At 45.6% G+C, this 23,632-nt stretch overlaps 1 protein-coding gene across 4 annotated transcripts in view; it reads left to right on the top strand.

The window, feature by feature from the left end:
• unc5a (unc-5 netrin receptor A) overlaps positions 1 to 23,632 on the top strand; it is a 145,066-nt gene that overhangs the window by 105,694 nt on the left and 15,740 nt on the right. For 2 of the 4 annotated variants that reach the window (XM_034597128.1, XM_034597130.1), the window contains 6 exons: positions 4,141 to 4,305; positions 9,719 to 9,949; positions 10,700 to 10,999; positions 17,800 to 17,887; positions 18,351 to 18,519; positions 20,572 to 20,805. In XM_034597128.1, the coding sequence (XP_034453019.1) occupies positions 4,141 to 4,305; positions 9,719 to 9,949; positions 10,700 to 10,999; positions 17,800 to 17,887; positions 18,351 to 18,519; positions 20,572 to 20,805 (1,187 nt within the window). The remainder of the gene's footprint in view (positions 1 to 4,140; positions 4,306 to 9,718; positions 9,950 to 10,699; positions 11,000 to 17,799; positions 17,888 to 18,350; positions 18,520 to 20,571; positions 20,806 to 23,632) is intronic. The other 2 variants (XM_034597129.1, XM_034597131.1) reach the window with 1 other exon arrangement.

Here is a 23,632-nt window from a genome sequence, read left to right as displayed (position 1 = left end):
AAGCTTCCACAGACTGACACGGTCGACACCGGCCTGTTCAGCAGCAGAACTCTCCACATGTCTGTTCATGATGACTCTTGTATCTAAATGTGAGCTCCCACCTCTCATCAGGAAATTCTGAAGCCAGAGAGGTTCATCTGTATTTTTGTCTGTCTCCAAAGTGTTTAATGAGAGTTGGCGGAGGCCTGTGTGGCAGATCAGATGGGCTCCATGCTGGGAGAGATGCAGGGAGCTGTGGAGGAGGAGGTGGAGGAGAAGGAGGAGGAGGCGGCGGCGGCTGAGGCTAAAGCCTGAGGCTCAGAGCAGAGCAGATCAACACTTGAGACCGCGAGTAGCCAAACTATGCAAGAGCTTAATCTCCATTTCTCTCTCCTCTCCTCTGCCTTCTCCTTTTTCCTTTGTCTCCATCCCGTCGCATCCCTCGCTGTAGTATCCCACATAATTCTGCAGTCCATCCCACACCTCTCCATCACCTCTGCCCCGGCACCGACTTGTGGTCAGAGCCAACAGTTGGGGCAAAATGTCAAATCATGCCAATGTTTCCAACAAAGATAACACGAGCCTGGCCAACAACAGATAGGTAGACCCCGGTTTTGGAGGCAGCACTGTGACACCTACCTCACACAAATGACTTGAACGGTTGCCTGATGTGTTAGCAAGCTGCGAAACAACCCCGAGAAATTTTCTAATTTGTGCGAATTATTTAAATATTAAACGGATCCCTCCGGCTTGCCAGGGGAGTCGTGAGAATTCTACGAGATGGAAAACAAACAGACTCGAGGCTGCTGTATTAGTGCACGCGCGCTTGTAAGTGTGTGTCTGTGCATGTGCGCGGTGTACGAATGCAAGTTCGAGCCCATATGTCTGCTGTCTGCACTGCAGGCAAGTGTCTAATTCTACATTGTAAGTAAGCATTTGTGCGTGTGCCTGGATATTATCAGAGATTGTTCTGGAGCCTACATATTTTATCCAAGGAACGGAGGCTGTGGCTAATAAATGTGACAGAAAAACACATTAGTTCAGTGTGAAAAGACGGTGGCCATCTGGTGACAGCCTTGCATCAGCGCCGTTATTAATCATTTGGTGCCATTTGTTTTGGCTCACCCTCTTCATATCTCATTCTGTCTCATTCTGGTTTGTTCTAACTGGTTCAGTTAACAGAAGGGAGTAGACTGCGCTTCATTCAATTACCAATCGCATACTATTTAATCAATATATCCGTCAAAAACAGGAAGACAAACCGGTTTCCCGAAATAAAATGTATCAGAGTTAAAGTATAAGAATTGGAAAATAATCCCTGTTGCATCACCCACTTCTGTGTCTAAGCTATCAACCCACTCAATGGGTCTTTTCTGTGGCTTTTTTCCCCCATCAGGCTTTGAACATCGGGATTAGGGTGGTTACTGTGCACACATACGTGTTGACAGGACAGTGGGAGCAGAAGGGCGGCCCGCTGGTCACAGTGGTGCTTGTCTACCTCCTCATGCTCCCCTCAAGGACACAGGAGCTGTTGGTGTCCAATGATCTCGGCCTGTGTCCGTCAGCAGCCATTGTCATTTTGAACAGCGGAGCCTCAAACAGGCCCTCCCACCGACCTGCGAAGAATGGTCGGCTTCCTTTTGCTCCCCGCCTTGACAACATGTCCAAATGGGGGCTTGCCATTTGGCTATTGTATCACTCCTCGGAGACCTGCCTGACCTAAAACCTGTGGTGCTGCAAGATTGAAAATCAGCTGCAGTGCCTTTTTCAGCAGCACTAACAATCTCTCTCTGGGGATTTGATAAGAAAAACTGCGGCTGTGGATAACACTTTTCTAATGTGGATTTCTGAGGAACAGAAAAAAGTAAAAGGACAAGGTTTGTTTTTGTATTTCAGTTTTAAGTCTGGAGAAGAGGAAATCAAATAAATAGCCAATTCTTTCGCTTCACTGCTGTTATAGTAACCACTTACTATCTGGCCAATTCTTATAATAATGTCCAAACATGTCTTTGGTCTCTGCCTCTGTGAAAAGCCTCCTCTGCCTCATCATTCCTACATATGTCTGAGTCAAACAGGCCATCAAGGACTATTTATGCATCTTCATCTTTCTTTGATTTCCTTTGGCCTGGTTGTGGCAGTGCTTGTGCCTCATCCACATTCTCATGAGCAGCGTCCCGTTTCCCCTCCAATCTCCTTGTTTGAAAATGTTATTTGCATGGACATTAGTCTTGCTTTGTGCTGGTAAAGAGAAGTAGAATTGCATCACCTCATCAGGGCAGATGTTGATCTCATCTCTTTATTTCACAGTGGTGTGGACAAACTGAGGGGTGACATAATGTATTCATTAGGATGTAATTCGCTATTCAATCATTCTCCTTCCCGGCCTGGATAATCAGCCCACTGGCCCACGGATGGGTCCACTCAATGCCAAACAAGGACAATTATCTGATTGGTTCTGCTCTCTCTGCCAAATGGATCTGACTGCAAAAAATGGCCCGAGCTGTGTCAGCATCCCACCAAACACAAACACACACACACAAACACACACACACACACACACACACACACACACACACACACACACACACACACACACACACACTCTAGCAATGATTTTAGGCCACACATGGACAAATAGGTGAGAAAAGTGTGCTAGCGGGGTCTAATTTTCACACCTGTGCCTCCAGTGCAAAGTGCTCACAGCGGTTCTTAGCCGTTTTTTCCAATTTGGGACTGAAATCATGACTTTTTACAGTTATGCAATTATACAGTAGGTATCCTACCACCAGTAACATCCCGCCATCGCACTTATGTTTTATTAACCAAAGCCTCAGACCAGCAGCCGGTCAGACCATCTCTGGGGGTCATGACCCCTGCACTCTTTATTGCTAGGATTAATGAGCACTAAGGTTTTCCTTGCCCTTAGGTCGGTCAGGAGGAGGGTTGCTGCTGTCATAGAGAGAGGTGTGTGTGTGTGTGTGTGTGTGTGTGTGTGTGTGTGTGTGTGTGAGTGATAGAGAGAGAAAGTAGCTCTGTAAATCTAGTCTGGTCCCATTCACCTTTTACATTTGGGAGAAAAAAAAACGCCATTGTCTCAGGGTTTCTTTCTCCCATGAGAGCTCATTACTGCCCTTTTTCCCCTTAGCCCAATGGCAACCCTTCCCCAGGCTTGGCACTGCCTCACTCTCAATATAAGCCCCCCTCCACCACCACTCCCACCCACCCTTGAACACTGGCAAATTACCCCCACCTTTGCAAAATGGCCTCCCGCTCTGTGTGTGGTAAAGCTGCAGATATTTCTCGCAGCGGTGCACGCTCAGAACTATTACAGGCCAATTTCCATTCGTTTCATATTTTGCTGCCCGTGCTGATGGTGGTGGTGTGTTTAAAGTTATATGGCCTGGCTGCAGGTGCAATGTACAATGTACAATCCATCTCTGGTAATACCCGTATTGTCTCTTGCATTCAGCTGCACCGCAGGTAATGCTCATGTTGCTACAGTAACAGCTTGTTTGAGAAAGAATTCAAAACGGAGGCAGATTTGCTCTCTCTCACAAATGATTTAAGAATAATTTTTTAAATAGCATGTGTGCTTGCATGTTTAACAGTAGACTAGTGGACTGATTTCCCAGGGGTCAAATTCTACCAGGCCACAGCACCCTTATCCACAACGTACCAATGGGGTTTAGCTTAGTTGCATCTGATTTCCATGTTGAAAATAAAGTAGAATAGCGACAATATGGCTCCCCTCAGCAGTTTTACATGTTTTGGTTTCTCTGTGCATCTGCTGGATTTGAGTACGAGCAAGTGGATTTGCATGTCTTTTATAATGCTTTCCCTACCGGTTTCCATTTTAGAGCGAGTGAATTTGCACAGGATGGCAAGAGAGGATTCCACCAGTTGTTCCCATCTCACACGCAAATACACCACTGCTTTTACACCAGTGTTCTGAACTCCTCAGCCTGCGCTGTTTGTAAAAAAGAAGCTATAGCTTGTTTTATAGAAACTGTTCAGCATGACTTCCGATCAATAGTTTATCCCTTGAACTAAAACATGTTTGAAGGGAATCAGTTTGAGTTTTTTTAGCTGCTGCGTGTGTGTATTTGTGTGTGCATGTTAATGTGTGCTCGACTCATGTTTTTACATTATGTGTCCTTGCAGTGGACGGCGGCTGGAGCGAGTGGAGCAAGTGGTCAGCGTGCGGCGCCGACTGCTCGATGTGGAGGAGCAGGGAGTGCACCCAGCCCTCACCTGGCACCGGGGGCAAAGAGTGCCAGGGGCTCGACCTCCAGTCTCTCAACTGCACGAGCGAGCAGTGCCCACAGAGTGAGTGCACCGCCACCCACATGCTGCAAACCACACTCTCTCTTCTCAACTCAGCGGAACAATAGGAAAGATGCAGGATCACGACACACTTTTCTGGAACAGGATCAGCAGAATGCACTAAAGTTCTGTATTTGCCTAGTATAGCTCCGCTGATGGGCTGCAAAGGAACATTATAAAATCAATACATGTGCGTCTGAGAGCTGCAGCCAGAAAAAACAGAATTTTTTCTAATAATTAAGTGTGAGGCCAAAATGGAAAATGTATTCAGGAATAACAGGCATAACTGTATAGTCTTGCAAAGATCATCAGTCAGCCCCGGGAAAAGAAAAGGCTTTGCCCCTCGTCCTTCATTCATACTTCTTCGATTTCATTTTCCGCGAGAGTGTCCTCCTCTTTTTATCAGATCAAATAAACATTTAATGTCTCCTTATAGTGTCAGCTTCCTGTGATAGATGTAAAGAACGGTTCATAAAGGAAACGCGTCCATCTCATACGACCCTTGTACTGACAGAAGAGTCGTCAGCGGACCCCTTGCTGGCTCGTTCCCACTTGTTTGACCTTTTCAGACAATCCGCTCTAAATAACACCGGTATGGCACTTGCTGCAAAGATAATATGCAATCTTCTCTCCTGTGCCTGCACCGCGATGCTCTCTGACCTATTAATAGAGCTGAGAATTAAAGCATCTCTCTTGTGATTTAAACACAACCTGCCAGATAAAGTGCTGCCGGCAAATCTGCCGTGAAAACACAGACATGGCTGGTATGCATGTGTGCTGTGATTGTTCTCAACGTGCATATATTTGGTGCGCATATACATATGTAGCTGCATAGCCAGTATGTATTCATTTTTGTTGTAAGTGAATCAGCCACTGCTGCCGCCCCACATGCGTCATTAATAGGGCATGTGCATACTGTCAGGATGAGAACACGCAAACCTCGTACAGCCCGAGCTGGCAGACTGAGTGGAGAGCGCCACCACAGGGTCCTCCGCTGACCAGATGGACATGAAGGCAATGCTCTGTCGCTCCCCACAGATATCAAAGACTCAGAGAAATTGCAGCTTCCCATCCAGAGATGATGAGTCGCGGGGTGGCATCTCATAAAGAAAATGTTATTAATAGTGCGGCTGTTTGGCTGACCTGCATGGAAAACACTGCGTTCTAATGGGATGCAGTTGACACGGGCCAGTGAATTAATAAACTGAATTATGTATTTTGCACTGATTGACGTGATCAGATCGACCGTTGCATGGAGAGCGAGTGTCTGAGTGCTACTGTATGCGAATGATGCCCTGTGTATTCATATATACATATGTAAGCTGTGTGTGCGTGTGCGTGTGTGTGTGTGTGTGTGTGTGTGTGTGTGTGTGTGTGTGCATGCATGCGAGTGTTGCCACCAATAGCTGAGTATGGCTGGTGCAGTGAACCAGGGAGCTCAGTCGGCCCATCATCAAAGGTCAGCAGCTCCTCCCCAGAGAGGCAAGATATGTACACAAAGATGCCAGTCATTGTTCCTCTCGTGTACACACACACACACACGCACACACACAGAGAGAGAGAGACCCTCAGTATTTACACTGACAGCGCAGAGCGAACCGTGGGCCTCTGAAGAATGCCTGTCCCAATCTGTTCCCAGCAGATGTGTTTCCATAGACAATTGCTGTGTGAAGTATTATAATAAGCAAAATAGCAAGATGGTTTTGGCTTGTCAGCAACTCTCATACTTCAACCATGTCTGCAGGCTATTAGCTGAGATGGAAAACTTCCCCCCTGAAACAAAAGGCACCCCATTCCCTCCCTGTGTAATCGAGCAATGCAACTGCAGAGTAAGCTGTAGTTACTCTGCAACACAACACCCTCCGTCTGAAGAGCTCTCAAACATCTGTAATCTCCCTCATTAGGGCAGAAATGGCATAACGTTAGATGAGGTTATTGTTTTGGGTATCGTATGAATGAGAATCGACGTGCGGCAGCGTGCTTTGTTTTACAGCTCAAAAATAAACAGATCTGACCCAGGCAGGCTCATTTTCATAAGGCAAACAAGTGGAGCCCAATATGAAGCAACTGTGTGTCCATAATCTGTGCGGGGAAATGATAAATACGCTGGCAGCCCGCCAGAGCAGACAGGTGTTAGAGGGCACAAAAAAATTAAATAAAAAATGAAAAATAAAAGTGCTGCTATTCTCAGGTACGGGAAATTAGGGCAACATAACAACAATTATTTGGCTTAATGTGTGTAATGAAGTTAATTAGCTTAATTTGCAGCAGCATCCTGTTTCGGGGGGATGTCACAAATGATTGTGCAAAGCCCATAAAACTATTAATCCATTTTAAGTGTGTTTTTGAATTTGGAGGCTAATCTGCCGGCGAAAGCGGTTGATGTTTTCGTCACGGGTTTGTTTGTCGGAAGAGCGGGGTCACGGGCTGCATGAAAAATGGCCCAACGCTTATTTTGGGCCATATTTCATCGGGACTCGCTGAGGGATGGGACAACTGTATTGTGGAGATAGTAATGGTCACGTTCACTTTGAGAGTTTTAGTAGCCATATTTCCCTGACCTTAAGAACTTCACTGTTATTCATCTTCGGGCGAGTGACTAGAGGATTGGCCATGGGATGAAATATATTCTCAGGCCTCTTGATAAATGCCTGGGGAAGAGGCGCGGGAGGCTGCCAAGCTTTTATTTATCAATGCAGGGGAGAGAACGGAGCAGGTAGAGTGAGTTGAGGACTATCAGGTGCAGACATTGTGCTGACTGCCAATGCAGCAAGTGCCCAAACTTGAACATGGAGCAAGGTACATCGCCTCCGAGGAGATGAATTATAAGTCCGCTCCGGCCCATCACAAGTCAGAAACTGATCCCGAAACTGCCAGCCCCGGAGCGAGTGTGTGAGGAGCATGTACTGAAAGCTCGGGCGGAGGGGAACAAACAGAGACTGGCCTGGGGGTCAACTCTGACATTCACAGATTATCCGCAGGCAGGTGTCAATCATACAGAGAGGTCACACTCAAAGAGAATCAAAAGTTCTCCGCCAGCAATTACGTCAAGTGGAAATGAGCGATGGAGCGATGGGCTGACAGAGAGTAAATTGGTTGTGTGTGTGGAAGAAGAAGGAGAGAGGGAGCGAGAGGGGCCACTAAAGTAAAGCTCATCCAATTATAAAACCCGATTAGCTATGTCAATTAAAGTGTGATGGATGTCCTTTCAATTATTGGCTGGCATCATGAAAATCAATGGGCGCGGGCCAGGAGGAGCCGAGACCAGTGGCTGGTCAGGGTCGCAGGGCACATCAGGATTGTTTCACTGTGACACCTGGTGGGTCAGATAAAACTTCACTCACTGATCGTCTGATAAACCACCAGAGATTAAAGACAGGATGGAGGGAGAGAGAGGAAGAAAGCGAGTGAAAGAGAGAGAGAAACAGAGTTGTCTGATTGACTGACTTCATTGTCTGGCTGCAAGAATGGTGCAGAGGAAAACGAAGAGTCAAGATACCGGATCTTTGCATCCGAGGTGAGCCAGGTGACTTTGCTTCGCCCTCGGAAAGTAAACAGCAACCGGCCCTTCTGAGGCTGTGTTTATCCAATCAGCAGAAGACGGTTGTCCTCCATCTCCTTGCTGACGGCTGTTGTTTTGTCTCCAGTCGGACCGGACATCTCCCAGTCGACTGCGGCGCTACAAGTCCAAATATCACAGCCTCGTCTGGCCTTTGACTCAACAAGACAATTGGATTCAGGAACTTTAATAAGAGATTCAGTCAAAGACTCTCTCTCCCCCCACCCCCGTTTCTTTGGAGCTCATAGTGAAAACGTGTAAGGCTTAGCCAGGCAGCTTCCTTTTACTCACGCCTCCCTGAGGATTGACAGAGGCAGAGGGGGGGGGGGGGGGGGGGGGGTCAGAGGAGAGAGGGACAGGCAGCGTAAGTGATGAGTTGAGAGGTGGAGGACGGGTGTTTGGATCTCATGAGACTCTTCACGTATGTACATTGCAGATATGCTTCATAATGTCAGGAACAAAACAGGCGAACTTGTGTTTATCTTCAGTCAGTCATTCACAATTGATTACATGTCAAGAGATTCCTGGCTTTGCTGAGGGCCGCCATAGAGCCCGGCTGCATATAATCCTGCTACTTAAGGTATCAGATTGTACTGAGATAATCACCCATGAAATAGATTCTGGCATTTCTCTTAAAGACGTGGGCTATGTCAGGCGGCTTTGTCCAGAGAAATTGATTTTTCAAAGCAAAAGAATAGTGCAAGGACAAATGGATGAAAATACTTTTTGGGACTATTTTCTTTTTTTTTAATCGTGTTTCTTTTCAAATCTGACTGATAGGATCCTGCTAATTTAATTGTGCCATCCCCATGTCACAGATTTACAACACCAATTAAAACTTGTCAAATCTCTGTTTCCAGGGCTGAGCATGGTTCCTGTCAGGTGGTAGGATTACGCAGTGGTGGAGAAACACAATGACACTCTGGAGATATTCATCCAAAATGTGTCGCGTCTAATGATAATCGGGTTGATTTGGATACAAACATTTCGGACGTGTTATTGCTGTTCGTTGCTGAAATGCAAATCGTGTTTGCTGTCAGTAAGAGACACATGCTGCCTCCCCATTGGTCTTTTAAATTCTTGTTTTTAATCTTGTACGTTCTCTCTTCTTCTTCCTGTTCCTGTCCTCCTGCATTTTGTTGTCGACTCGCCACATGGCAGCCTGCAGCACTCTAACCTTTGCTGTTGTTCTCCGTCCCTCAAAGCCGAGCCGCTCAGCGCGTCCCCTCCTCGACTGTGTTCAGTTGACAGCACTATACGCCCCCGTGGCTCCCCGGCAAAATGGTCCTCCACAAAGGCCTCAGGAGGATCCTCCACCTCCGCCACCAAATTCCCCCAGCCCAGGGAGACAGCCGTAGCAAATCCCATTCTCCTGCAAAACAGACACACACATACAACACATACACACTGATGCAAGGACACATCGGTGCTGGTCTGGGCTTAGCTGTCATCTTTATACTGTACTTTTGGGAGAAAGATGCTCCCGGGCTTTTGAAAGAGACAGACATTAAATAAGAGGTGCTAGAATTTCATAAGCAAATCCTGCATTTTTCCACTGTCTCTCTTGGGGTGTCAAGTGCTTACAGAAAAAGACAGAGCGGTGAGGAACATGCTGGAATAATATAATAAGATAATATCCAGTGCAGAAATGAAGTGAGGTAATGCTACAAACCCTGCTGCACAAACTGGTTCTTTCTCCTTTTCGATTATCCACATGTTGACATTGAAGTTTTGTGACAGTTTTCTTAAATTTGCTAATGTTGAACCACATGTTGATATTAGCATAGAACACATGAGGAAATTCTTCACCTGGGATTAAAAATGTCCCCTCTGTCGTTCTGTGTCATCCTCTTCTAGCTGTGAGTGGTGCCGAGGACGTGGCGCTCTACGTCGGCATGGTGGCGGTGGCCCTGTGTCTCACGCTGCTGCTCATCGTGGTCGTCCTGGTGTACCGCCGCAAGAAGGAGGGCCTGGATGCCGATGTGGCGGACTCCTCGATCCTCACCACTGGCTTCCAGCCCATGGGCATCAAGCCCAGCAAGCCAGGTGTGTGGGCACCGCGGCCACGCAGGCCCCCTCCCCACAGCAGTAGGACACTATTCTTTGTTCTACCCTCCTCTGTGCGTCTGTCCGTCCGCCCACCGTGACCGTGCAGCACTCATCTACATGTACCACGGAGCCTGTTGTTTGTGGCCATAGAGTTGGCGTGAATGTGTTTACAGTGGTTTGTAGTCTAAGCAAGACGTATTATGTTTCGTGTGTGCGTGTGTGTGTGTGTGTGTGTGAGCGTGGCGCATGTGCTGTTTATTTTCCTGCCTGATACATTATGTTTCGCCACCACCTCATTGTCAGGAAATGTACCCACTCTGTTTACTGCCTGTGTGGAGCCTCTGAGGTTTACCAGAGAGTAATAGAAATACAACTGTCTGAGTTGGATGGAGATGGGGAACTGGGCTGCAGTGCCTGTGATGCACCGTGAAAAGAAAAAAAGCCTTTATACATTCCGGGTGCTAAGCTGTATCTGAGTTCTGTTTGGAATTGATTGTGTGGTTGCTAAAGAGACAGGCAGAGATAGAGCGAGAGCGAGGGGAGGGGAATTGACTGGCTTTGGGTGGAATTTGTGTTTGTGTATTGTCAAGAGTGTGTGTGAGTGTTCTCTGCACCATGTGTCTTTTTCTGTGTTTGCTTCGGTTTTCTGTTTGTGTTGCGACAGCTTTAGAGAGTGTGAGGTCTGTCTCTCCGATGTATAAACCCCCCCTTGCCTTGATTGCCGCTCATGGAGATTCACACATTTGCTTTTGTCTGTTTTCTCCTTCATTTTTTTTTCTTTCTAAACAGAGAATTCCCACTTGCTCACCATCCATCCCGATCTAACCACCTCCACCACCAGTTACCAAGGCACCCTGCGCTCTCGCCACGACACCACCGGGAAGTTCTCCATGACCAACGGGCCTCTGCTGGACCCACTCCCCAACGGCTCACACACACTGCACAATGGCAAGCTTAACTCGGACCCTGCGGAGTATGTGAGCCGGCTGTCCACTCAGAGCTACTTCAAAACGCTGCCCCGCGACGTGGCCAACACCTCCTACGGGACCTTCAACTTCCTGGGAGGGAGGCTGACGATCCCCAACACAGGTGGGTTCTTCATTTTGGGTCGTTTTACACCCGGAGTTCAGTTCAATTTGTTTGGACAAAGAACAGAGAGATAGCATGCTGCTTCTTACTTGCAATCCAGTTTGTATTCTCATAAACAGTTTCATTAAGGATAAATTGAGTCCACCTTAATGTCTGTTAAAGATATTGAATTTCATGTTGTCCCATCAACCCTCCAGCTCTTAAACGTTGTGTATCACGAATGTCAAATATCATACTTCTCATTGTTGTCTGTATCAAACTGTCGGCTGGACCCTCCTACAGTTGAAATAGCCATCTGGTGAAGCTCAGTGGTCCAATCTTTCAAACTACCTCCTAACCTTCTCCAAAAATCGAATTCAAAGTAATTTTACACGACATTCAATTTGTTCGTCCGCTCTGCTCCTCTGTGGTGCCTCCTCCGCTGCTTCACTTGGGTGGAAAGCTAACAGGTTATCCCACAGATTTATTGTTGAAGAGTAGGGCAGTGGCAGTTGCGTGGTACAAAGACGACAAACCGCCTCACCTTTGTTTGTGACTTTACCGTCTGCGGGGTAGAACACAACACACTCCCACACGCCGCCGGAGCTCTGATAGTGAGCGCCACCTGCTGGATCATGTAATTTTAATTAATAATATAGGTTATTACAGTTCCAATATGAATCCCCCCACCCCAACCCCCACGTCCGAGCACTAATGTACAAGTACACAAACCAGTAACTACTCAAACCTAGATACCCGTCATACACACACTAACATTGGCTGAGCTATGCACAATATAAATGGAATGAACTGCCCTCAAACTGCATTGAGTTATATTTCCCCCTGAGATTTTGAAGCTTCACTATCTGATGTTTCTTGTGACTGTTGTTTTTAATTCTTCTTACTGCTCATTCCCTTATAGTTATTGTATATTGTTGCTTTGTTTTGTTGATTGTGTTTGTTGTGATTGTTTCTGGCTCTCAGGTCTCTCTCAGAGAATTAAATAGCCTGATTAAACAAAGATTAAATCAATGAAAGATAAAAACTCTGTAGAATTACCTGCTTTTCAGGATTAATTGGTCATAAAATCTGATCTTCATCTAAGTCACAAGCATAAACAATATGCTTACACTGATAACACACAATTATAATCATTTGTGTCTTTATTGAACACAGAGGAGTGAAGTCTTGGATTTAATAACTGCTTTGGCAGCAATAACCAGAAAAACACTCTTTCAGTAGCTGTGAATCAGACCTGCAGGATGTTTGGGAGGAATTTTGAACTTTTCTTCCTACAGAGCTGCTTCAGATCAGATGTATTCTTAGGACGTCCAGTTTTAACAACTTTATAAATGAATTCCATGACATCTGGATTGTTGTCTGGGCTCTGACTCTGACATTTACTTCAATTTATACAGTCATTGTCCTGCTTCATCATCCTGCTTCCTCTGAGCTTCTTCTGGTGGACAGCCACCCTGACAATACCCTGTAAAATGCCTTGATAAACTTGAGGAATAAATTTTCACCTGGATGATGGAAAGCTGTCCAGACTCTAGACTGTATATAAAGATGAAAGGCGAGTCTTCACCTCATCCAGAAATGAAGCCAAAACATCCTGCTATCTTGCCATTTAGAAGAAGAGCCATGGTAGTGAGGTCACGCCCATACACGCATTTGACCAATCCTGAGTCAGCTGTCAATTATGATGTTTTCACCCGAATAACTGAGAGCCAAACTTACCAAAAAAAGTAACACTTGAACAAACATCAGTGTGATAATAACTACCTAAGATGATAAAAATATTTTACGTGCATTTTTTAGTTTGGCACATGTCCCATAGACTTACATGGAGGAGGTGTGGTTTATGACCTATACTGTAGCCAGCCACACGGTGGCATACGAGATTGGCTTCACTGTGGGTGAGCTGTCATGTCTTTCATCTTTATTTACAGTCTATGGTCCAGATCTAGAGACAGCAAAGCTTCAAACCCTGAGGCTGCTTCATGCTGCTCGCTCCACCCCACTTCACCACTCGGATGATGTTTTCATCTTGGCATGCAGTCTCCTGTTTTACACCATATGTACTCTATCGCTCTTTCTTCCTCCAAAACAATTCAACCTTGGTTTTTTATAGGCCTAAGAAAAAACATTCTCCAGCAGTGTCTCAGTCTCAGTGCGTCTTTGTCAAACTATGTACATCTCCATGACAGGACGCCATACAACATGCCACCACGATTTGATGATTTGTGTAAAGGTCGAAATGTTAACCAGCTCCGGTGATTCTTTTAAACCTTTAGCTGTTACTCCAGGGTTCCGTTTCCACACATTGCATTCTGCAGAGTGCCTTTGGATTCACCTTAGCAGGACGCCCACTGCTTAGGAAGGTGGGCACAGAACTAAATCATCTCACTTATAGAGAGTTTGTCCAACTGTGAACTGATGAATATTTAAACGTCTTTTAAATCACTTTGTCACCCTTTTTAGCTTTATGCAAATCAACAATTCCAGATTGTAGGTTTTTTGTGAGACACATTTCACATTAGCAGATGCTGCTTGCCTCAAACAATTTTTTTAAGTCAAAGTATGGCTGCAACCTACGCCTCCAATCTGCTTTCATTGATTGGACTTCAGGTCTGCTAACTCCTGACTGTAGATAGGTTTTTTGTCTGAATGATGTGTTCAATGTGGACAAGAACAATACCGCAGTGAAATAGATTGTGTTTGTTCATAATTGTAACTTCGCTGAAGATCTGACCATATCTTAAGACAATTTTACACAAAATAAGGATAATTCCAAAGGGTTCACATGTTTTTTCTTGCTACTTATGATATAAATAACATGCCAAACTGGAAAAAAGGATTTGGAAGTTTGAAACTGGATGAAAGCTTAAAATCTAAGAGTTCTACAAACTGTACCAAATAACTTTGTATTTAATTTTCCTTTTTGTTTTTGAAGTGTTTCTCCAACACTTCTACAGGAGCATTTAACATCATTTCACAATACCGTAGCTTGTGGTGAGTCTACCTTGGATGGTTAAAATATCATGGCTAATAATCAAACCCTCTCTTCAGAAAATACATTAATTTCCAAACCTTTTTTTCAGTTTTGAAAAATGGCATGATATTTATCCCAGAGTTACTCTGCACTCAGAAAATCCTTGGGCCATTTGGCTTTGCTTTCACTACTTGCATTACTTGAAGCTTACAGCTCCTAGTTCATTTGTAAACAGGCAGCACGTCCCTGAACTAGATCAGAGCTAAAAGACAACAATGGACCTTGTTCTCTTGGTCTGAACATTAATCTGCTGATTGTCAGAATTGGCAGAGAAGCAGTCCATGTAAGAAACATGCAGAATGTATTTATGCAAGATCATCTGGTAACCATGGTTACATATATGCTAATCGGCATATTAGAGGGGTCACACCGCAACCCCCACAACATTATACAGTCTAATATTACAGAACAAGACTCTTCTGTCCAATATTTTGTGACACATGAGCTCTACATGCAAATTCAAATAATGAGACTAATGAAAATAATGAAAGGGAAACATAAGGAGCGGTAAAGGGCAACTTGAAGTGATGTCAGTCCATGTAGTGCTAATGATGCTGGTGGATGATGGCCAGAACTGTCCAATCGATGACTCAGCTGCAGGTTCGTGATGGTTTCTCTGTCTGGCTATTAGTTAATCTGTAACAAGGAAACAGGAACCAGACCAGAACTAAAATGCAACAATATAGTGGACTGATTCCAACAGTAGTTTCTAAATGTGATTTATAAAAATGCTTATGATGAGAAGACGGTGACTAAAAAGTCTTATGATATCAAAGTTGGACAGTTAAAAGCTTTATTCAGTAGACACAGAATTAGTCAGCATAAGTCTGTGTTGTGTAAGGAGAGGGAGGTTGCACTAATCCTCTGCGTCTCCCTGCTATACTTCAAACACAAGAAAAGTTCCGTCGAAACTATTTAACATCTGCTGCTAAATTGAGAAATACTGCGGGAACAAGTCGGGTTTATTTGTGGAGCACATTTCATACACTGTCATCGCTCCGACATAAAAAAGAACATATACAGAAACTTTTATTACACCTGCTTTAATGCCCCTGACTGGACATTAACAAGGAGAATTTATCAGTAACAGCTGAGTCCCATAAACGTCTCACTGTCTTGTTGAAACCGACCCAGAGCATTCAGCCCTTAAATCTGGTGCATGTTGGGTTCTTAATGGGTTTGCACCAGGATAACACACATAAAAGTGTTTCGGCGCCTCATACAAAACAGCTCAGTGCACAGGCTGTATTTTCTCTCCGTGATACAAATGAGCTTACAACCATTATAGGGAACAAGACGAGACACCAGGAACGCACATAGGGCTCATGATTAAGAAGGATCGTGAGTGAAAGGGTCACTTGTTTATCTCAAAAAGTACTAATCCAAAAATGAAATTATGCAAAAAGCAAAAGCATGCTGCACAGCCGGAAGAGTAAAAATAAACACTACCAACTATAAAACGAAGAGTATGTGCCAAATACGTTCTACTCTGAAAGATTCCCTTATGATGCAGCTGGTTGAACTTGTAGCTCACGTCCAAAAGTGTCAGTGATGTGCAAAGAGCACAGACAGAGGTATAAAAATACTCAATCAAAGATTAGTCTGTAAAAAACAAACCGGTGGCAAGTGTTGAGAGAATCAAGGTGGAGAACAAAGTGTCCTCTGGGTCTGGTACTTTTTCATTGACGCACTTCATCTGAACCTTTACTTTTACCCCCAGATCCCCTGATGTCTCTTGAATTTCTTGTCTAACCCATGATAAATATTTTGTGCAAAAGGCAAACTGAGTTAGTTTGGAAGGGATGTGGCAAAAGGTGCATGGGACTTGTGTGTAAAAGCACACACAACTGCTGAATAGCATTGCTTTATATTTAATGATATTTCTTTCTCCCAGTTGTTGACAGTTATGCCATAAAGTATTATCATATTTACAGTATTTTCTGTTATTACTTGGGTTGGGTATTGTTTGGTTTTTTTCTGATACTGGTGCTAAATCGATACTTTTAAAATGGTGCCGGTGCCTTAATGGTGCCAAAACCAAAAACATTATTTTTTATCGGTTAGGCAAGTTGTGAATTGAAATTTAAGCTGTTGCTCTACGCCCTCCGCTATTGCTCATCCCGGTGTCGGAATCCTTATACGTGAAATACAGTCACATGTTCTACTGCTTAGCTTTAGGTATTTTGTTGTGGTGTTGACTTGAGTGCGAGGTAGCTACGAGCTAACAAGCTTATGTTAGAGCCATGCAGAGAGTGTTTCCTCCATAGTTAAGTGTAATGCTAACGACGCAACTAGCTCAGGAACCGAAATCTGCCAATCTGGCTTGAAGCATCTGGCTGTGTAGGATTTCGATTCCCATCCCTTGTTATTATCTCCTCATTTCTCCTTGACTTAAGAATTATCACCTGACTTCTCTGGAGATTCGTTACCACCTATAAATCTCTTGCGTTTGCCGTCCTCACATCTCGTTGACTGTGCTGTTGCATCTCTTTTCAGGTATAATATTAAGTGTTTATTCGTATAAAAACCGTAGCAGAGTAGACCTCCACTAAAACACCTCCGATTCACAAATTTATACTGAGCCCAGACGCCTCGTCGAAGTATTCCAGAACTGGGGGAACAAGAGAACTGGGCAAACTTTGTGTCATTTGAGATCCCTAATTTAGAAATAAGTTCCTTTAAAAAAATATATATTCTGCTTCCTAGACAGAGCAATTACAGGGACAGACACCTGCACAAACTACTCTCCAATTATAGAGGTAGAATAAGAAGCCTGCCATCATTAGTCCCCCATTTTGCTTCCCCTCTCCACATTAGCTGAGTACAGAGTTTAAAGGGGTGGACAGTCTTTTCACTTGGCTAACTGTAGACTGTCCAGATTAACCAGTACACCAGGCTCTGGTGGGAGAAAAGTTTTTCTCTATTACCTGTATTCTTCTCCATTCCTCTCTCTTTTCTTTGTTTCTCCTCTGCTCCCTTACAGATATTTTGTGCACGGATTAACTCAAAGCTGTGAAGCCTTTCCCACACTTTGCCATCAATTTTTTTTCACTGGGACACAGAAGAGAAATCAGCAAAGGGATGCATTTAGTGAAACGAGATATATATGCTACTGTCACTTAGTGCAGTTTCGTCTGAGACACATAGATTCAGACGAGTGTGAGCATTCAGGCACCTTTGCCTTATTCAAACAGATGTTTTTATGGTTAACAGATCCCCTTTACAATACGCACACTGTACGGATTGTGTCACGTAGTCACTGTTTGTGCTACATTTTAAACAGGATTCTAAGTGGCCTATTTGGCATGAGAATCACAACATAAATGCCACAACACTCAAACTACCTCAATAGCTTTCTCTTCTCTCCAAGGTACATTCCTGCACTCTCTTGGGGGAGCACAATTTTCCTGGAGTAGTGTGTTCCTTGGTCTCAATTATCTACTTGGTGGCAGACGGAGGACATTTAAACTGCGATGCAGCGTGCGCTTTTGTCTCAGCTAATTGTCGACCGCGGGGACGTGTGCAGCCTCGGCTGCCGGTGCAGAGATTTGCATCCGCTGCACCTGCCGGAGGATGCCTCTGACCTTCAGAAGGGATTTGTTTTTTGTTTTTGCAGCCTTACAGTTTTGTCGAGTGGGCCAGCTTCCTTTTGTGAGATGACAAAAGTGTTGTTCAGTCAGAACAAATGAGCCTGCCCCCCTCCTCTTCCTCCTCCTCCTCCTCCTCCCTAACCCCCTCTCTCTCCCTTTGTTGTTATTTGCATTAGGAATCAGTCTGCTCATTCCTCCCGAGGCCATCCCCAGAGGGAAGATCTATGAGATTTATCTCACTGTTCAGAGGAAAGAAGATTTAAGGTGGGTCTCTTTAACACAGCCTAACTGGCAGTCTTCCCTGGATGCCACTAGGCTGTTTGTTTTGATGCTCTTCTGTTCCATTAGGAAAGGCTTAAGTCTGGGCTGAGGAGGAGGGATGTAAATAAATAACGTAGCCTTTACCAGGATGTGTACTATTTAAGTTGAATGAATTGTTTGGAGAACACTGTTTATCTGGCTTGCTGCATCCGCTCTCTGAAGGCACAGTCATTGTAGCATGTTGTGATGTTCTGTTATTACTCACTCACTCACAACTTGGTCCAGCTAGTCCACGGGTCCAGCAGCCTTTCATTATTCTCTGTTACAGCTGAGAGATAATTTGCAGAGGTGGCGGTATCATATCCCGCTTACAAGAGAGTAGTAAATTCTCTCTAATAACTCGGATGAGTAAAAGCTCTTCATCTCGATCTTTTCCCCCTGCCTCCCGCTTCTCTCCCTGGTGTAGGTTACCCCTGGCAGGCTGCCAGACCCTGCTTAGCCCCGTTGTGAGTTGTGGCCCTCCGGGGGTGGTCCTGAGCCGGCCGGTTATCCTCAGCATGGACCACTGCTCTGACGCATGCCTCGATAACTGGGCCGTCCGCCTCAAGAAGCAGAACTACGAGGGCGCTTGGGAGGTGAGACAGCACTAACACTCGAGCACACAAATTCTCCGCAGAAAGAAAAAGTTGCCACCCAGTGAATTTGTAAAGTCTTACTGGACTCATTCAGAGCTTTTACTTCAAAGAGTACAAAGTTGCCCAGCAGTGGCTTGAAACATGCAGTGGAGAGCACTCGATGCTGTATGGCAGAGGGAGCTCTGGCTGAGCACTCATCCACTCCATAGGATTTAAATTGTATTGACCATCAGGTGTTTTCTCATTGGGCTGGAACAAAAGCCTGGAAGCACCGGCTCCCATCAGCTTCTGTTGCTAGGCAACATGTTTCTCAAAACATAAATCCTCTAAGCAAATGACTGATCCTCAAAGTACTCTTCAGAGTGCTCCTTGACCACTTTTGACCACTGCTTCCAATTATTTAGTTCCCTCCCTATTTCTTTTCTGTACGCGAAATTTTAAAGTAACCAGAACTGCCAGACTCCAACAGGATGGAGTCTGTAAAAAAAAAAAACTTGGTGTCTGTAAACTCACACCCACTCATCAAATGGTTTGAGGCGGTATACCCATCTCAACAATCCAGAGAGATAGGGTGCTGATGGGCTTCTGAGTGTTAGTAGGTCTTTTTTCATGTTCGATATTGTGCATAAATTATTCAGCCTTCCCGCGTGTGGCAGCGGTGGGGTGTCTGTGGGATGGATTGGCCTGTCTGAGGCAGAGGTTAGACCAGCACTTTTAATCATCGGCTGGACCAAATTTAGCCCAGCGGCCTCACTGCGTGGCCACTGAAGGGGAAAGAAAGGGCCCAGTTCATGAAAGAGGGGAAGACAAAGTCGACAAGCAGGTACAGTGTGGATGTGGAGGAATGACGGGGAAGAGGGGGGGGATTGGAATCATGGCTTAGAAAAGAAGAAAAAAGACCTGGATATGCAGAAGCAGTGAAAGAAAGAAATTGCTCTTGCATTGAGCGCTCGGTGTTGTAATTGAGCCACCTCACTGTCTCGGCTCGACTTTGAAGAAATATTCAGATGATGAAAGAGTGAGACTCCATTGTGGTCGCATAGCAAATGAATTGTGTCAATACCAATTGTATTGATGTAGTTGGTGTCTGGTTGAATCGATCCTACAGGGGGCTCGCTGGGCATTTGGCAGGCGGAATGCTCTCTTCAGCTTCCTTGGCTAATGGGACGAGTCAGTCAACTGGCATGATGGGATTTCAGAGAAAATGTTGTCACCTTGGGTCCAATTTGTCGCCATCAAATTAGCCCGCAGAGCGGTGGAATGATCTCATAAAGTCATCTCGCACTGTGATGGGATGGGATGTTTTCACAAGTCTGTCATTTAGACTACGGATGCGATTGCGATACAGCAAGAAAAGATCGCGACATCGCTTCTCTAATGTGTTTAAATCCCTGTTATGTCCTTTTTTTCCATTCTTTGCAAATTACAGCAGCAATTAATTGGTACTGCCTGTTATCACTCACATTCACGGCCACGCAACAATGTTGTTCCCTATTGGCAAGTTGTTTTCACCTTCTTTAACAAATCTCAAAGGCTGTAGGAAATTCTGGAAATCCCAATAATCCGATATTTACTGCACCTCCAGTCTTTTCTTTCTGCAGAACCATCTATTCTTGCCAGGAATCTATTCGAGTCTCCTTTCATGTCAATTGAGTACCTCGTTCATGCATTATTAAGTAAATTGATGGCGTTCTATAGGACGTGTGTCTTTGTATGTGGAGATGTGTGCCCTTCTGTCAGTGTGGAGTAAGAGCACTGTGGGGAAAAGGGAATTTGAAGCAAGAACAGAGCATTCCCCTTTTTAAACTGTTACCCAGACACTAAAGACCTTTTGCTCAGCTGTGACTTGTCACTCACGGGGTAGAGTAGAGTCTGGGGCTGTGCTGCTACACCGAAGTACTTCCCTAACAACCTTTTTATGAACACACACACACACACACACACACACATATCAGGTACACAGGCAAACCCTTCCTTCCTAAAGTGGGTGCTCAACCTTCCATCTTCATCCTGTTTTTTTCCCCCCTCTCTCTCCCTCTGCCTCGTCTCCAGGATGTCTTGCTCATGGGGGAGGAGCTGGTGACGGAGCCCTATTACTGCCAGCTTGAAGCCGAGACGTGCCGGCTGTTCTCCGAGCAGCTGGGCACCTTCGCCTTGGTTGGAGAGTCCCTGCACATGGGTGCTGCCAAGCGCCTGAGGCTGGTGCTCTTCTCCGACGCGTACTGCTCAACGCTGGAGTACAACATCAGGGTGTACTGCATGGACGACACGCAGGACGTCTTCAAGGTAAAGTGTGGCGAATGCAAAGCCACCTGTTGTTCTGCTCGGCCGGCGGTTTCTCAGACCTGAGGTTGCACAGATCGGGTGATTTAGCATCAGCTGAGTGATGGGTAGACCACAGTGGCCGAGACGTCTCACACAACCACTTCAGGGGAGAGCGACAAGGAATGTTGACAATAAACGAGCAGAGTTACTTCCTGGGGTCAATTGAGCCGCCATTTGTGAAATCCCGGACAAATCAGCCACCGCTTAAAATTTGACACCCGTCTATTTGAGGTGTTACGGTGCAGCCGCTTGGAGCACCGCAAAGGAAAAAATGCACCTGTACCGTAACACCTTGAATAGACGAGCATCAAATAGCTTGCTTAATCGCAGCAATAAACTCTGCTTGTTTCATTGTCAACATCCGACGTCGCTCACTTCTGTTGTGATTGCATTTCCATTGTGTGGTTTTGTAGTCGTGTTGTGTCTCTTGCATTTGTGTTTTCCGTTAAAGCACTTGTGAGAGACGTCTCTGCCACCGTAGTACACACGGTCGCACGTGATTGCATTGTCTTCCACGTGTGAGGGTTAGTAGGAAGCAGTGCAGAGATGTAGGAGTTAGGCATAGCCATGGTAAATTGAACAAAACTGCAGGCTGGGTTACACATGTGTGGATGTGTATTGAAACAAAGCATATGTCCAGGTTAAACATAGTGTTCTGCACAGTCCGTGTTTGTGTGTGCGTGCCTACAAAGATGTTACATTCCTTTCACGCTGTTAGGGGTTCTGCTCGGCTGCAGTGGGCCGAGAAGTTCCCCATCACTTTGTTCAACAGCATATTTCGCTTCTCTTTTTCTGCTCTCCACACGGACAGAGTATAATCAAGCACTAATGCCTGCCTCGCTCCCCCGAGGACGGCCTCTGAGTAGCCTGTTAAGATTTCATTTGCATGGTTAATTAGTAAATTAAAAGGAGAGAGCCCGTCCCAATCTTTTCCCAGCAACCCCCCCCCCCTCCGTGCTCTCTCTCTCTCTCTCTCTCTCTCTCTCTCTCTCTCTCTCCCCGCACCTCCCTTTCTCTCACTCCAAGCTGTTCCTCTTCATCTGACACCACCTACAGCCACAAGTGCCACTTCCAACTCGAGTCCACTTTTGCCGGCTGTAATGGCCGACCTCCTTGTGCAGAGGTTCGCCACCGGCACAATCTATGGATAGCTATGGGCCATAAACAATGGGCCGGAATTAGCACTCTCCCATTCAGGGAGTTGAGGATGAGATGAGAACGGTGCACGGTGCTGTAGCTGTGGGGTGGGAATTACCTCAACCTCCTGGCTTACATCTGTCTTTTTTGTGGCTCAATTACGCCTCAGCTGCCATCTCTCTCTCTGTTTCTGACAGCTATTGCATGATTGCAAGAGTGTTCGGGAAAATTGCCCGCTGACATTCGGCTGTGTTCTGACGTAGGGATTAATGTAAAAATGCAGCATACATAAGGTAAAGGCTGTACTGCGGGTTTTTTGTTGTTGTTTACTTGCTACCGAAGCAGTTCTAATGATAGGGCTGTCTTTTTATATTCAGATCATCGGGTGACCCTGTGATGTTTTGCTACACTGTGACTGTCAATGACCTTGTGTGTCCTGGGTTGGTTGCAGGAAGGCTGCTTGTGCACGAAACCTCTATCTGTCTCTCTTCCTCCGCCTCTGGCTAGCTCTTGTTCTGCTATTCTCCCGCTCTCTTAGTCAGGAAAAGGACATCTGAGCTTGTTGACTCCGGCACTTGTGCTGCCATACTCTGCGGCTCCCTCGACGCCCTTGAGTGCATTAACTCCCCGTCTCCCACACAACCTGGTCCTGTGGTAAGCCGCGGCGTCTCCGGGGCTCTGTAGTTTTTAGTGAGTGATTTAGAACTTGGCCCAAGCTGTTTAGTAATCTTGATTTCACACTGCTCTTGGTGCTATAATGGAGGGAGCAGTTCATTTAGCAAGTACATTAACCACTTTGAGTGGAGATTAAACTTCCCTGGAGAGGTTCAGTCTAATCACTAATCACTATCTTTAAAATGCACCATTTATGATTAGACTTTCTCTATGGCGACCATTAGAGTTAATTGTTGTGTAGAACAGTGGTGGAGGACCAGTAGGGGGCACTGTGCAGTAGTGCAGCAGCATGTTTAATGTTGGCGTAGATGCAGAGTACACCTTCAGCACATGTGAATTTTATGACAGTACTCGGAGCCCTCTGAGGCAACTGCGCCTCTTTCTCAGACATGAAGTCATCTTCCCATGCATTAAACAGGCTGTACTTTTGATGGGAGATGAAAAAAGGAACAGAAAAGGGCATTTTTCTGTCTTCTCTGTTGACTACTCAGTGGCAGGAAGAACTGGAGGTTTTCTCTCCAGTCACATCGCTGACTGTCAGTCGGCTCTGACAAGCCTCCATCAGCGAGACTGACAGATCGACACACCCGCAAACACGGGAGCACACGCATGCACAGACTGTACCATGCAATCTCTTATCTCCCAATTACAGCAGATTAGAACCAATGTTATTGTCTTTGATCCAAAGTGTGGGGGGGGGGGCTCTGGGGAAACGGTGACATTTCCGTCTGATGCGAGCCGTATGTTAGCAGGACTCTGCTGGGACCAATTAAGTTAATATTTAATGTGTGTCCCACTCTTGATGGGCCCAGCCAAGGCTGGCACAGCAGCAGAGGAGACATGATCAGCGTTTGGTTGCACCCTCGCTGTGCACTCGCTTGTTCCCAGCTAGACCTGTGGGATAGCATCACTGATGTTCTGCCATCCCACAACTGATTGAAACACCTGCAGTGAACCGAGCCTGCGACTCAGTACA

The sequence above is a fragment of the Hippoglossus hippoglossus genome, chromosome 10 (assembly GCF_009819705.1).
Source record: "Hippoglossus hippoglossus isolate fHipHip1 chromosome 10, fHipHip1.pri, whole genome shotgun sequence".
Lineage (NCBI taxonomy): Eukaryota > Metazoa > Chordata > Actinopteri > Pleuronectiformes > Pleuronectidae > Hippoglossus > Hippoglossus hippoglossus.
This window is presented reverse-complemented; position numbering and strand designations above follow the sequence as displayed.